The sequence below is a fragment of the Mesoplodon bidens genome (genome assembly GCF_964165515.1).
Source record: "Mesoplodon bidens genome assembly, chromosome: 8".
NCBI classification, from domain to species: Eukaryota; Metazoa; Chordata; class Mammalia; order Artiodactyla; family Ziphiidae; genus Mesoplodon; species Mesoplodon bidens.
This window is the reverse complement of record NC_138165.1, coordinates 53,649,785-53,663,575: the sequence shown is the minus strand read 5'-3', so window position 1 is coordinate 53,663,575 and position 13,791 is coordinate 53,649,785. Positions and strand designations below refer to the sequence as shown.

The following is a 13,791-nucleotide window of genomic DNA, read 5'->3' as shown; positions in this document are numbered from 1 at the left end:
ATTCCTTTTGGAGATACACTTACCACAAAAATGTACTCTGTGGGAATTTAGCAACCTAGCTGATGATAGGATAAATCATTTTTAGTTTAGCAAATGCTTCACTATTATGTTATTATTATTTACTATGTCAAAAGGAAATATAATTTTTAGCTAGCTATGTGCATATGAGTCCAGCTATCGTTTGATAAAATGAGTCAAGTGGGAAAACTTCCATTTCTTTGTGATGACACATCAAATGTGTCCTTATCTCTGAAAACATTAAGGATGAGGAGTGATAGTTTGTTTTTCCAGGTACTCTTAGAACTAATAGAAAAATCTAAATTATGATATATTTATTTTGCAGGAGCCAATGAGAAAGAAATAGCCCTAATGAATGGTTTGACTGTTAATTTACATCTTCTATTGGTAAGCTTCCTTTTCCACCAATGTTTAGTATACACTGTTTACAGAATCTGACATTTTTCAATCTTTAATCCATGAGAATTTGGAGGTTTACTTACTTATTTAAAAATAAGTTGTGAGGTTATTTTCATTTCTACCAGGAAATGTTGGACCAGGATAGAATGGCTTCTTCATAACCATGGGAGAATTGACTCTTGCAAAGAGCTTTAGAATAATGAATAGTTCTTATCTCAGAACATAAGGAATAAGAGTCACAGTGAGTAAAAAGCAAAACTGCTGCACACACACAAAACAATGATGTACGAATGGTAGCAAACAGTGAGCTTTTCAGAAAGACAGTTTTCCAATATGCTGGGCTTTAGCAGGGTGGGACTATGAATTAGTATGTCTTTGTAGACTAATTTTGGGGGAGTAGATTAAAAAAGAATTAGAAAATAAAACTAAATTGGAGAAAAAGGACCTGGTACCTTAAATGAGTCACTGTGTTTAGGTGTTTCTTACATCCTAAGAACTTAATAATGTGTATGCCTTAGAATGTCAAATATATTATTGATTTGAAATATCTTACCTATAGTAATTGTTTGATGCTAAGAAAAATTTGTATTACATTTTTAAGTGAGATTTTGAAAACGTCTACAGGACAAAGATGCACAATTAAGATACTGATATTTTATATTGATAAAATATAGACATGATTATTAAATATGCCTGAAGGAAAGTACTTGTGGAGTATGTTAACTATGATGGTAAACAGCATAGTTTTCAGTTCAGACAACTCTGGCTTGGCTCCCAGCTAGGCTACTTAATACCTGTTTGACTTTGGACAAGGGTTTTTAAATCTTAATTTTTTCCTCTGTAAAAATGAGGATGATGATACCTACCTCGTACACATGAAACATGATAATATGTGAAAATCGCTTTAGCACCCTGGCCAGTGGTCAACATCCAATTAACAGTAGTAATCATCCTCACTGTTATTACTGTCAGTCAGTATTGCTTCTCCAGGAACTGTGTGGAGAAATGAAAAGGCCCCACTGAACACATGAGCTACTTCTCCCTGGTGTCTCTAGAAATGCCAAATGTTTCATTAGGGCAAAAGTACTTTGAGTTAGACCTAAAATTAGATTTCATAAAATCATAAAACTGTAGAAATCTTATGTACTAGAAACCAATTCTGCAGTGCTAGATAAATCAATATAAATAAAATATACACAGAACATGATATTTGTCTCATAATAGAGAAATTGCCATTAAACGCATTGGGAAGTTAATTTTTCAATTAACATTTAAGTAAAGCTTGAGAATGTGTTCTTATCTGATTCACATTTTCTCCCAAATTTGCTTTCCTATTGATAAACATAATGAGCAAGTATCTTCTTCCATTTTAGAATTTACTGGAAACAAGGCTAATCGGAGAAGGTACCTTTGACAGACATCTAGCTGTGTAATTAATGAATGCCTTTAAAATGCTGGAGATTATAAAATGAAAGTGTGGTATATATAAAATGAATAAATGTCTAAGTTGTGCATTAACGCATTTCTCAACAAATCCATTTCATTGCAGTTATCCTTTTTCAAGCCTACACCCAAACGGTATAAAATTCTCCTAGAAGCTAAAGCCTTCCCTTCAGATCATGTAAGGATTCTTCAAATTATATTTATATTCTTTCTACTCTTCCTAAAGGAGCAGCATATCATTTGCCTGACTTGAATGTTTATTCACTAGTCTTTTCCTAGTAACCTTATAATAAAAAGATCTGTCAAATGTTTTTGATTTATGCATTTTTTTTATAGATTGTAGCTTTATTTCTTTTGTTCAAGTAAAACATGTGTTAAAGGAGGAAAGAATTGAATGGGAACACTGATTTATTAGTCTTTTTAAAGACATTGAGCAAACCGCTGGTCTAAATCAAGTGCAGTTATAAATGTTTTATTAATTCTTGTTGCTGTTTTATTTTATGAAATTAAATCGATACATATACCAGTACTTAACCTTTTAAGTACATAAAGTAGGAATATAAACATTTATTTGTCCATTTGTTTTCATAGCACACTAGCATAATTACTGGTGCTTTATAATTTAAAAAGTGTATTAAGGACTAAAAGAATTTCTTGTGGTTCAAGAAAAAAAATCATGCTACTTTTTCAGGAATCACAGTTGGTAAGAAATATGATTGTTCCAGACACAGACAGACACAGATTAAAGTATATTGCAGTTTTAGTGCTGTATTTCAGTTTTAGTGCTGGAGAAACTTGATTTCTGTCTTTTCTAAGTATTCTAGCCCACACCTTGTAATTTTAAGGCACTTAATTAATGCAAATTAATAACCATGATCTTACTAAAAAGGATCAAACCCCTATTTTGAAAAACTTCTAGGTTCCTAAAATTTCTTGTTCCCATTTATATCTTGGGCTCTCAATGAAGGGAACTTCTTGATGTCCTTTTCTTTTACTAGCTTACTCTTTCTAGGACAAGCCACTTCTGTACTCTCTGTTGGAGCCTAGCAAATACCCACTGCTCACTTTGGTTATTTTGTAAACTCTGTTTTGACTTGCATTAGATGATTTAATATCTTATTCGAAAAATCTATTGTACTCCTAAAGTCTAGATGACCCCTACATTTCCATCCATTTCTAATATTTTGTGTTTCAAAGAATGTTCAGACTGTTGCATGTAAATTATGTTAAGCAATTCTTCTCTGATATATTGTTTAGTCACTTTTAACCTTGACCTTGCATTTAATACAATAATATGCTTTTATTGGTATTTTATTATTTTTTCTGAGTTATTTCAATGTACTTCTGTACACTGGACTTGATTTAATAAATCATCTTTCTTTTCCAGTATGCTATTGAGTCACAGCTTCAACTTCATGGACTTAACACTGAGAAAAGTATGAGGCTTATAAAGCCAAGAGAGGTATATGAGAAAGATAAATATTCATTATTCTTCTATTTAGTATTGATTTTTTTTCTTCATTTTCTTCAAAAGTTTATTATCTTCATTACTTTAATGGAAGTTTCAAGAAAGTATAAAAGGCCTATACTCTGTAACTGTTAGGTCATTTTGCTTAAAATAGAGAATTAACTCAGAAGTGTATTTTTTTTTAATTTTTCAAGGGCTATTACAAGCAAACTATTTTCCTATTAATACCACTGGAGTCTACCATATTTTTCAATGAGATGGGAGGAGATGACAAATTGCATACATCATTTTCAATTTTAAATGCCATTGCCTGTGGGTGCCATTGAAATCATGCTAAAAATTAGTGATACTTGTTGAAATTGAATGATGCCTATCTTTTATGCCCCTCTTAATCTAAGGATCAAATATTTTCCTCTGAGCTTGGCCTGGGGAATAGAAAGGGATGTGGTGTAGCAGAAAAAAACTAGGCTTAGAACCTCGCTATTACTCCCCAGGGAAATCCCAGACCCACCAACATACTGGGTATGTGACTTTCTGATAGTTACTTTATCTCTGAGATTCCTTTATATTTAAACAGACAATGAAGGAAATACCTAGTCAGGCTTGACCATGTGTTCAAGGTCTAAAATACTGTGCACTTTACATTAATAAAGATATAAGGCTAAGTTGTGCAGGTTTTGACCTATAAACCCTGCATCTTGTGTAATTTTGGCACCAAGAGATCCACACAGAATAAATTTTAGGTTTCACATATGTACGATGCTCCCAGGCTGTTAAACCATTCTATATATAAATGTTTGAACATTTATTTCTTTCAACCCGGAACTAATTTGAGAAATTAAAGGTCTACTCTATTCACTTCTATTTGCCAACATGCAATAAATTAATGGAATAGAAAGTTCTCACAGCTTTGGAACAACATCTGTTTCATATGTTATACATAAATTGCTTATTTCCAGCAAAAATGAGCATAGCCACTAATATATCACAAGTTTTTACTTTAAAAGTGACAAGTGGGGACTTCCCTGGTGGCCCAGTGGTTTAGAATCTGCTTTCCAATGCAAGGGACACAGGTTTGCTCCCTGGTCAGGGAACTAGGATCCCACATGCTGCAGGGCAACTAAGCCCACCTGCCGCCAACTAGAGAGAAGCCCGCGCTCCATAACGATAGATCCTTCATGCCACAACAAGGATCCTGTGTGCTGCAACCAGGAGCCAATGCAGCCAAATAAATAAATAAAATGAAATAGGGAACAAACTTACAGTTACCAATGGGGAAAGGCGGGGGGACAGGGCGGAGGGGAGGGATAACACACACACTACTATATATAAGGTAAATAACCAACAAGACCTACTGTATAGCACAGGAAAATATACTCAATATTTAAAAAAATAATAAAAGTGACAAATGTTGTAGAGCTGTATGAGTTAATCATAATTTGGGGACCACTCTTTAGCATTACTGGATTAGAGCACGTCAACATGAGAGAGAACCATATCTATCATTGAAATATATATTTCTTATTTGCTTAATACTGATTCTTTAAAGAAATAAAGCATTAGTAGATATAACACTTTCCTTACTTTTTTGAAATTATGGTGGACAAACTGTATTAGCTTCTTCGAAGGGAAAAAAGAGTTTGGGGTTATGATATTATTAATTTTACTCTGAATTTTTTCTTAGAATCACTGAAATCCTTCTCTTTATGTATAAAGTATGCATCACTTAATAATTCAAAGATTTCATTGTCAATCCTATTTTTATAGATTATCATTTTTTAAACAAGTCTTAGACTATTAGCAGAAATTAGAGTATTATTATATTTGTGATACATATTATATATGCCTAATGTGGGATACAGTAACTGGCAAATAGTAAGTTACCAAAAATTAAAAATAATTGAAGGAAAATTCATTAATGCCTTAATGAGTTTTACCCACATATTAATGTAGTTAATGATGCTTTGACTTCATAATCATGTCAGATTTAGCACTGTAGAAAATCCATGAAGACTTCATAAATAGATGAGAGTTATCAGGATACAAATAGACTATGTATATCTAAGTGAGTTATTTTCACTCAAGTTGTTTATAAGACCAAACCTAATTTCATTCACAATTTTCAGAAAGTCACTGATCACTAGTATTAGGTGGGGAGTTGTGGGGGAAAAGTAACTTTGATAATATTAAGTTTTATTGATATTTTCTTCATGTTTGGATCTTGATCTTTAGATTGGTATGGAGGAGATTTTACTCTTAAACTAATAGAAAATATTGGTTAAGTTACACTCAGATGAATGATGTATATGTGCCTTTTTTTTCTGGAAAAAATGATATTAGATTGATAAGTAAAATACTAATTTCCAAGAAATTTGCCTTGATATTTAATATTTTATGGACATCCTGTACTTTCTGGTATTTTATTTGATGGGAGTAAGAAGGAAACAATCTATAAGTATGTAAATAGTAAAGATTAAGTGAAAAACTGAAGAATAAAATCAAGCAGTAGGGTTTTGCAAAGATACTTTATAAACCCCTTTTTTACTATTTTATTATCATTTCTTAATAACAAAAAGATATTCAAATACATGCTCTTTCCCGATTTTTGAAGATTATTAATTTGAAAAAAAATATCTGATTTTTCTTACGGTAGGAAAGATCTCAAGGTGAATTTTAGATTGGGAAATGTAAAGGGACAAATTTGTTATTGTGGATATAATGTAACTTGTGCCTAACGTGACTTTAGGGGGAAGAAACACTGAGATTAGAGGATATCCTTGAAGTAATTGAGAATGAAGGTGACTCTATTGCAGTGATCCTGTTCAGTGGTCTGCATTTTTATACTGGCCAGCTCTTTAATATGCCTGCCATCACAAAAGCCGGACAAGCAAAGGTATGTACGTCATTTCCTCCTTTGCCCCTTGTCCAGAACATCACTCTATAGGAGTATTCAACTGCACTTCTAGTAAAATACCTTTGTTTGTGTCTGTGTAAAATTATTTAAAGAGTTTAAAAAAAGAGTAAGATATATATCATATATATGATATATGACATATATATGATATATGACATATATATATAATATATTAAATATATTTTAGAATATATATATATATTTTGCCTTAGGCATCTCTATTTAAACCTCTTTTTGTCACTTTTGTGGTCTTACCTCCTTATTAGCATCTGCTCTCCCAATGTCTACCTCTAATCAGCAGTATAGGTGAGCTTCCTATAAGTGATGTCATTGGTACAGAGCTGCTCAGTCAGCAGGAAGCAGACAATACTTAGGATAGTAACTATATAGTAGGACTGTTAGAAGCTCAACTCTGGTGCTTTGTCATTACTATAACTCATTCTATATATAATCCATGCTCATTAACACTATTACCTGAAAAAGGGGAGATGGAGAATAAAAGTTTATCAGTAGATGGAGTTTTACCCAGTTTACTTTAGGAAGCCATTATACTGCCTATAACAATCAATTTTCCCTCAATACTACTGAATAACACTTACATAGTTTGCTATTGTGAAAGAGTAGCTCTTTATATATAAGTGCTTGTAAGAAAGTGTTTTTAGTATTTGTGTGCCTAAGGAAAAAGAAAAGAAATCAGAGGAACAACATTAAACAGTTACAGTTTGTATTTAAAATCTTTAAATAACAGTTCTATTTGATTCAGCAATCAAATCATGTATTTAAGAAGGTGACAACTGAATTATACTCTGAACATTAATAAGTTATGGGATTAATATATGTGTGATATCTAGTTAATATACTCAGTTATTGAAGTTAATGAAGGGAACTAATGAAAAGAAATTTAGCACCGTTATCAGCAGTCTCTGGGAATTTCCAACCAAGACTTCCAACTGGTTTGATGGATAACTGTGACAGTGGTGCATTACAAAAGATATAAAGATAATGTCTTCTTAATTTAGATATTAAATGTTAATCACCAAAATAAAGGGAGGCCAATAAAATATATTTTAAAATGTTATGCAAGTAATCAGAAGTCCCTGATTGCCTTAGTATACATGCATGTCTCATTAAACTTCATAGAAATGAGGCAGGATGGTAAAGAAGGAAGATCATGGGTTTTGGAATCACTCAGTCTGAAATTCATATCTTGACTAGGTCATTTAATTCTTACATGATCTCAAGCAAGCTAGTTACTTGACTTTTCTGAGTTTCTGTTTTCAAAACTGTTAATTTGGGATAACAGGACCCACTTCATAAGTGCAGTGTTGATTATGAAGGGTATAAAATATCTCTTGGATTGTACACATTCTACTGTTAAATGGTGGTTCCCTCCCACCTTCCACTGTCCTCAACAAATATGAAGTTATAGAAAGTGGCTTAAATATACATTTCCTTTCATTTCCCATTAAAAAGCAAAATAAACTTGTTTAGTAGATGTTATATGTAATTCTTTTTTTTTTTTTTTTTTTTGCGGTACGCGGGCCTCTCACTGTTGTGGCCTCTCCCGTTGTGCACAGGCTCCGGACGTGCAGGCTCAGCGGCCATGGCTCACGGGCCTAGCCGCTTGGCGGCATGTGGGATCTTCCCAGACCGGGGTACGAACCCGTGTCCCCTGCATCAGCAGGTGGACGGACTCTCAACCACTGTGCCACCAGGGAAGCCCTGTAATTCTTCTTCTTAACTACTTTGCTTACTAAAACCATTCTCTCAGTATTTTGCAAGCTTTCTTTCACGTAAAAAATATGGTAAGTGCCTACCAGGTAAAACTCATTGAGTTTTCAGTCAAAGAAAGGCTGAAGAGAGAGACAAAGAGAAAATTAAAGGTGTCAATCAAGAAAGAGTTGGGAAATTCAAGGGGAAAAAAAGTCATAAAAGAGCCACTGCTAGGAATGGCTAAGTGACATAAAAAAGATGAAAGTTTCCAGAAGTATGGTTGGAACCAAAAATGATGGATTAATAAAAGTCAACAGGAGTAGATTCTGAAGTAGAAACTTCTTATGAAAGGGAAGTGGGGATAGGAATTTTGAAAGCATGTTATTAAAGAAATACATGTATACCAAAAAAAGCAGAAATCATAAGTGTCTTGATGAATTATTTTGAACCCTTATAGCCATCACCCACATCAAGAAACTTCTAGAACATTTAAAACACTCAGAATCCTCCTTCTCCCAAATACTGCCTATTACCTCCTCTCCTGACTTCTAACCATATATAAAATATATATATATATATAAAATATATAAAATATATAAGCTTTGCTCATCTTTAAACTGTATATGAATGGATTAACATATATTCTTTTGTGTCTTGCTTATTTGCTATTATATTTGTGAGGTTCATCCATATTGTATGTAGCAGTTTTGCCTGTTTTTCTTTACATTTCACTATATTATTATAGTGTATGAAATAGATCACAATTTATTTTTTTCCATTCTAATCAGAATAGATATTTGAGTTTCATTTCCATTTGAGGGCCATTACAATAAATTCTACTGTGAACATTCTTATAAATTTCTTTGGGTATGCCTTCATACCCATTTCTGTTAAATATATACCTAGAATTAGAATCCTTGGAACATAAAGTATGTATATGTTAAATCCTAATCAACAATGCCAACTTTCCAAAGGTTTGTATCAATTTGTCATATACTCCCACTAGCATGTATGAGTTTCTGTTGCTCTTCATTCTCACCAATAGCAAATCTGATTAGTTTGTAATAATAATTCATTGTAGTTTTAATATGCACTTCTCTGACTATTGATGAGGTTGAGGATCTTTCAAATGTGTACTAGCTGTCTCAGAATCTTCTTTTATGAAATGCTTATTCAAGTGTCTTGCCCAGTTTTGTATTTGGTTATCTGTCTTTTTGTTGTAAGTGGTATAGAAATTGACTCTGATGGAAAGAGAAAATACAAGATTTCTAGTGATCATCTAAAAGGAAAAATAAATAAATTAATAAAAGAACAGTTGGTAGGATGGCTCTGACTCACATAATGAATTTAGGGAATGCTGAGACTTTTTTTAACTGAGGCGAAGCCCTGGGATGGTGGCAAGTGTGAGAGGTCAAGGAAAATTAAGCATAAGATCAGGCTAGAGGGCCATATTATAAGGGAAGGCCAGCATGTGAAAAGAGACATCAGTTTGAAGACACACTTTCATATTTTGTCTTAGAAGCCATCTACTTAATTTTATATTATTGGCCAACCTACCATCTTGGAGCTCTGCCTTACTTCTATATTTATATATTTTTCATATACTATTACTTATTTCTACTAATAATTTATTTTTGTCTACACTCACTGAATGTTCCACATTGTCCTTTGAATTACTATCCCTAAAGATTTTTAACCACTGCCACGACTCAGCTCTCACTGTCAAGTAAAAGCTACAGGCTACTCACACACTTGAAAATTGTTATTTATGAGCATCTGCCTATTACACCTTGAAGTCCTATATGCACCTTGAGATCAGTATGTTCCAGACTTGTCTCCCTCCAGAATATCCCTACTGTTTGTTTCATGCCACCATCCTTATAGACCTTTAGACTCAACTCTGACATTTTCCTGTTCTTTACCTTTTCAACCAATCACTTCTTAATTCTACCCTCAGGGTTAGCCTTTCCTTTAATATTCCTGAATCACTTATGAAGGTTTTCAGCTGCAAGAAACAAAATCCCGGAGAAAAATTAGCCAAAGGTTAGGGATTTACTTTTCTCACCACAGAAGACTTGAGGCAGGAGGCTGCTAGGATGCACTCAGCAACTGAGTAGTGTTTGTGTGACATCTCCAGGGCTTTCTTAGATTTTCTTCAGTCTTTTCATGTCATGGTCACAAGGAGAGTTGTCCCAAATTCAGATAGCACAATTCTATTTACAGCAGAGAGAAAGACGAAGGGAGAAGTAGCAGTATAGCTTTATCTGTCCCTTTCATCCAAAGTGCAAAGTCTTTCCCAGAAAAACCTAGCAGTTTCCTGTTTATGCCTCTGAAGTAGTAGTTTCAATGAAGCATGAGTAAAGGAGTTTTTAGCTTTTATGGCCCTATAGTAGAGAGAGGCTAAGAAGAGGGGTTGGGGTTAATTTACCGACAGTACTTCTTGCATTTCCCAATTACAACCCCATGGAGCATCACTGTTTCTAATCTGTTTCCCTCTTTCCTCTTCTAGCCCTCTTTAATTTTTTTTCCTTTTTTTCTCCCTTCCTTCCTTCCTCCCTCCCTCCCTCCCTTCTTTTTTTCTTTCTTCTATTTTCTTTTTTGCCTCATTTCACAAAGCATTTGAAAAAATTCGTGGAAGATTGATTAGGCTCCATAATGAAATATAAAGAGAGCAAAATAAACAGAAAATCTATATCATCTGGTGAAATGAATAGGCTCCCCACAAGTTATAATTTCTCAAGTTGAATTATGATAAGAAATAGGTAATTAGAAATTACTGTCAATGGAAATTATTGGTGTATAAGGTAGACTAAGTCTTGGTAACAATTAAATAGAGCCATAAATGCCTTCACTGTGATAGATTTTTTTTTTTTTTTGGTTGCTCATGCAGCAGTCAGGGATTAGCTTTCTCCAGTGCAATGATTCAGGTTACCAGTGGTTCAGGGTTGTATCCTATGGCTTTCATACCCTAGAGCTTCTGTCACTATTCAGCCAAAGAAATGGGATAAACGGATTTAAAGGGGAATACTAACATCTTAAAAACATTAGCTTAACAATGAAAAAATTTATTTCCACTTATATTCCCTCAACTAACACATGGTCATTTTGGGGAAATTAAGTATATTTGTGTGCTTAAGAAGGACAGTTATTAGCCTTGCCACACCTGGAATTCAGGCATTTTTGGTTGCTGATGGAGTAGGGTACTTATTCTGAAATGCAGTATAGCATTTGCATGAATGAAATGTTTAGATAGTAGAGACAGAGCCAGACCTGGCCTTGAACCCACATCTTTCCATTAGTTTCTAGCATAGTTTAAATGGCTTAATTCATTTACCAATATGACTTAATTTCTCCACTTAACAAATGGGGAAGGTAAAAGTGCCTACTTCATTGGTTTGTTCTACTGAAAAACAAGGAACTATTCCTAAAACACTTAGTACTTAGTGCATTGTAAGTAATCAGTAAACGTTATCAATATATTAAAAAATCACATTGGCATATACAACCTACAAAAAAATAATGAATCCTTAGAAAGTGAAATATTAAGAACTTTAAATGAAAGACTCTCATTAGACACTTCTACTCTAGATTATAAAAGAAAACAATAATCTAAGCAGCATGGTTAGGACTCAATAGACTGGACTGAAAACTTTAAAGTCTGGGTAATGGACTGATAAAAATTTTAATAATCTTATCCCTAAAAAAACTCAGTGCCAACTGCTTGCTTTCTACCTTCCCTCTCCAATGCCACATAAAATGGCCTACAGCACTCTGGAATTCATGGTGCCTGGCAGACAGTGGTGCCAAATAAATATTTTTTGAGTGAATGAATGATTGATTCCCTTATTTATCACATCTTTTATACTATCTTACTCTACCTTATATGGATGCTGGCATGTTAGTTTTCTTTTAGCCTACTGAAAATTGAAATGCAAATGACAGCCAAAAAGAAGACTGAATTTTGCAAACCTGTGCTTTGCTTTATTAGCTTCTACCTTGTTATGTGTCACTCTCTACTGGGTATGAGTACAAACATCTCTTAGACCTAACTATAAGTTGCCTAAATTATCCATAAATAATAATCACAATTACAGCCCACACAATTTAAAAACAAAATTAATTGGGGGTTTCCCTGGTGGCGCAGTGGTTGAGAGTCCGCCTGCCAATGCAGGGGACACGGGTTCGTGCCCCGGTCCGGGAAGATCCCACATGCCGCGGAGCGGCTAGGCCCGTGAGCCATGGCCGCTGAGCCTGCGAGTCCGGAGCCTGTGCTCCGCAACAGGAGAGGCCACAACAGTGAGAGGCCCGCGTACCACAAAAAACAAAAACAAAAACAAAAAAACACCACTTCAGCCTTTTATGATTGTGCATATACCTAAGTTATCAGTATCGTATTTTCCTCTGCTCTCCTTCATATACTAATAGTTAAACTAAACCAAACGTGTTGCATGTTTTCTGTCCAGATGTCATACTTTCAGTCTCTAGGCCTTTATTCTTAGCTTTCCCTCCTCCTAGAATTCCCACATATGAAGATTCTGTTCCTCCAGCTCAGCTCAACCACTATCTGCTTCACAGGTTATGATCTGTCCTAGAGATTTGCTTTAACCCTCTTTGTATATGCAAACATGGTACATTTAAATTTTTTAATCACATGCCAATAATGACAGATCAAGAGATTTCATATAAAAACTCCTAGTTTCAAATTACAGGTTTGGCAACACTAGACCATCTTTCTTGTAGGATAATAAGTGGCAAGCCTGAATCATAGCTCTGCCCATTAGATGGGACTTCAGTTCTTCAACACAACTCCCATGTCTACCTACTGACCTCAGCACTGAAGCAGAATGACAGCTGGTGTATATATTTCTGCTTACATTGCAGCATTCTTACCAAAAACTGTAAAGTGGAGTATTTCTTATAGGCCCAACTCATATATTTCTTGACTAACTCCTGTAGAAACATGAGGGGGTGACCCTTGACCTTCATCATAAAATTTTTCTTGCTCCTCTGTGTCAGGCTAAGTCTGTCTTCCTGCTGTATTTCCATAGCATGATTGAAAATGTATTATTGGTCCTCTTTTGCAATATCTTGTAATTATTTCTATGCCTATCTTAACTATGAAATTTAGGAAGCTTTTGTCAGTAGCGTGTTCAATGACTGATTGAGGGTGGACCCTACAAACTGCACAGGCTTATACTAGTGCTTTACACATACATAGTCATTTATCATTAAATGCATACCTGTTTGGCCAGTGAATGGATAAATGTGTGTTATCAGCAAGAATGGATTAGGCTGACTTTATGGATCACACATTGCATAAAAGACATAACTGTGCTCCCACATTTAATTAGAATCAGAAAATTCTGAAGAATTACTTATAATGGTCAATTGCTCTAAAAATTAAAATACTTGTAAAATTTGAGTTCTTTTTCAAACTCCATTTCTACTCTTTGACACACTTAGGGCGTGCAGACTGCTCCATTAAGTGATTAAATATTAAATGAACTAAATTAAGCTTGAAAAATTACCTTGAGCTATTTTTCCCATCTTGAGTATCTGAAATAAATCAAACAAACTATATTTTGTGTGAGACCCTTGCCAGCTGGAGAAAGACTCCAGAAGAGAACAGTGTTACTTGATTTGTTTTATTTTTCTTCTATGGTTTTGTACTTACTTCTGACCATAAACAGAGGAGACAATTGCTGTTTTTTCCTGGTAAAAGAAATAGCTGAAATTTATTCTTGAAAGCACACTCTATTAGATAGCAAGACATTTCTACCTGTAAATTACACAACACTTTAGGGTCTCAAGGGTGTTTTTTTTTTTTTTTTTTTGC

At 34.2% G+C, this 13,791-nt stretch overlaps 1 protein-coding gene across 1 annotated transcript in view; it reads left to right on the top strand.

Moving 5' to 3' along the window:
• The window catches only part of KYNU (kynureninase), a 103,961-nt gene that overhangs the window by 40,721 nt on the left and 49,449 nt on the right, over positions 1-13,791 (top strand). Inside the window, 4 exon segments of the mRNA XM_081242004.1 lie at positions 344-405; positions 1,967-2,038; positions 3,248-3,322; positions 6,075-6,221. Of these exon segments, the coding sequence (XP_081098130.1) occupies positions 344-405; positions 1,967-2,038; positions 3,248-3,322; positions 6,075-6,221 (356 nt within the window).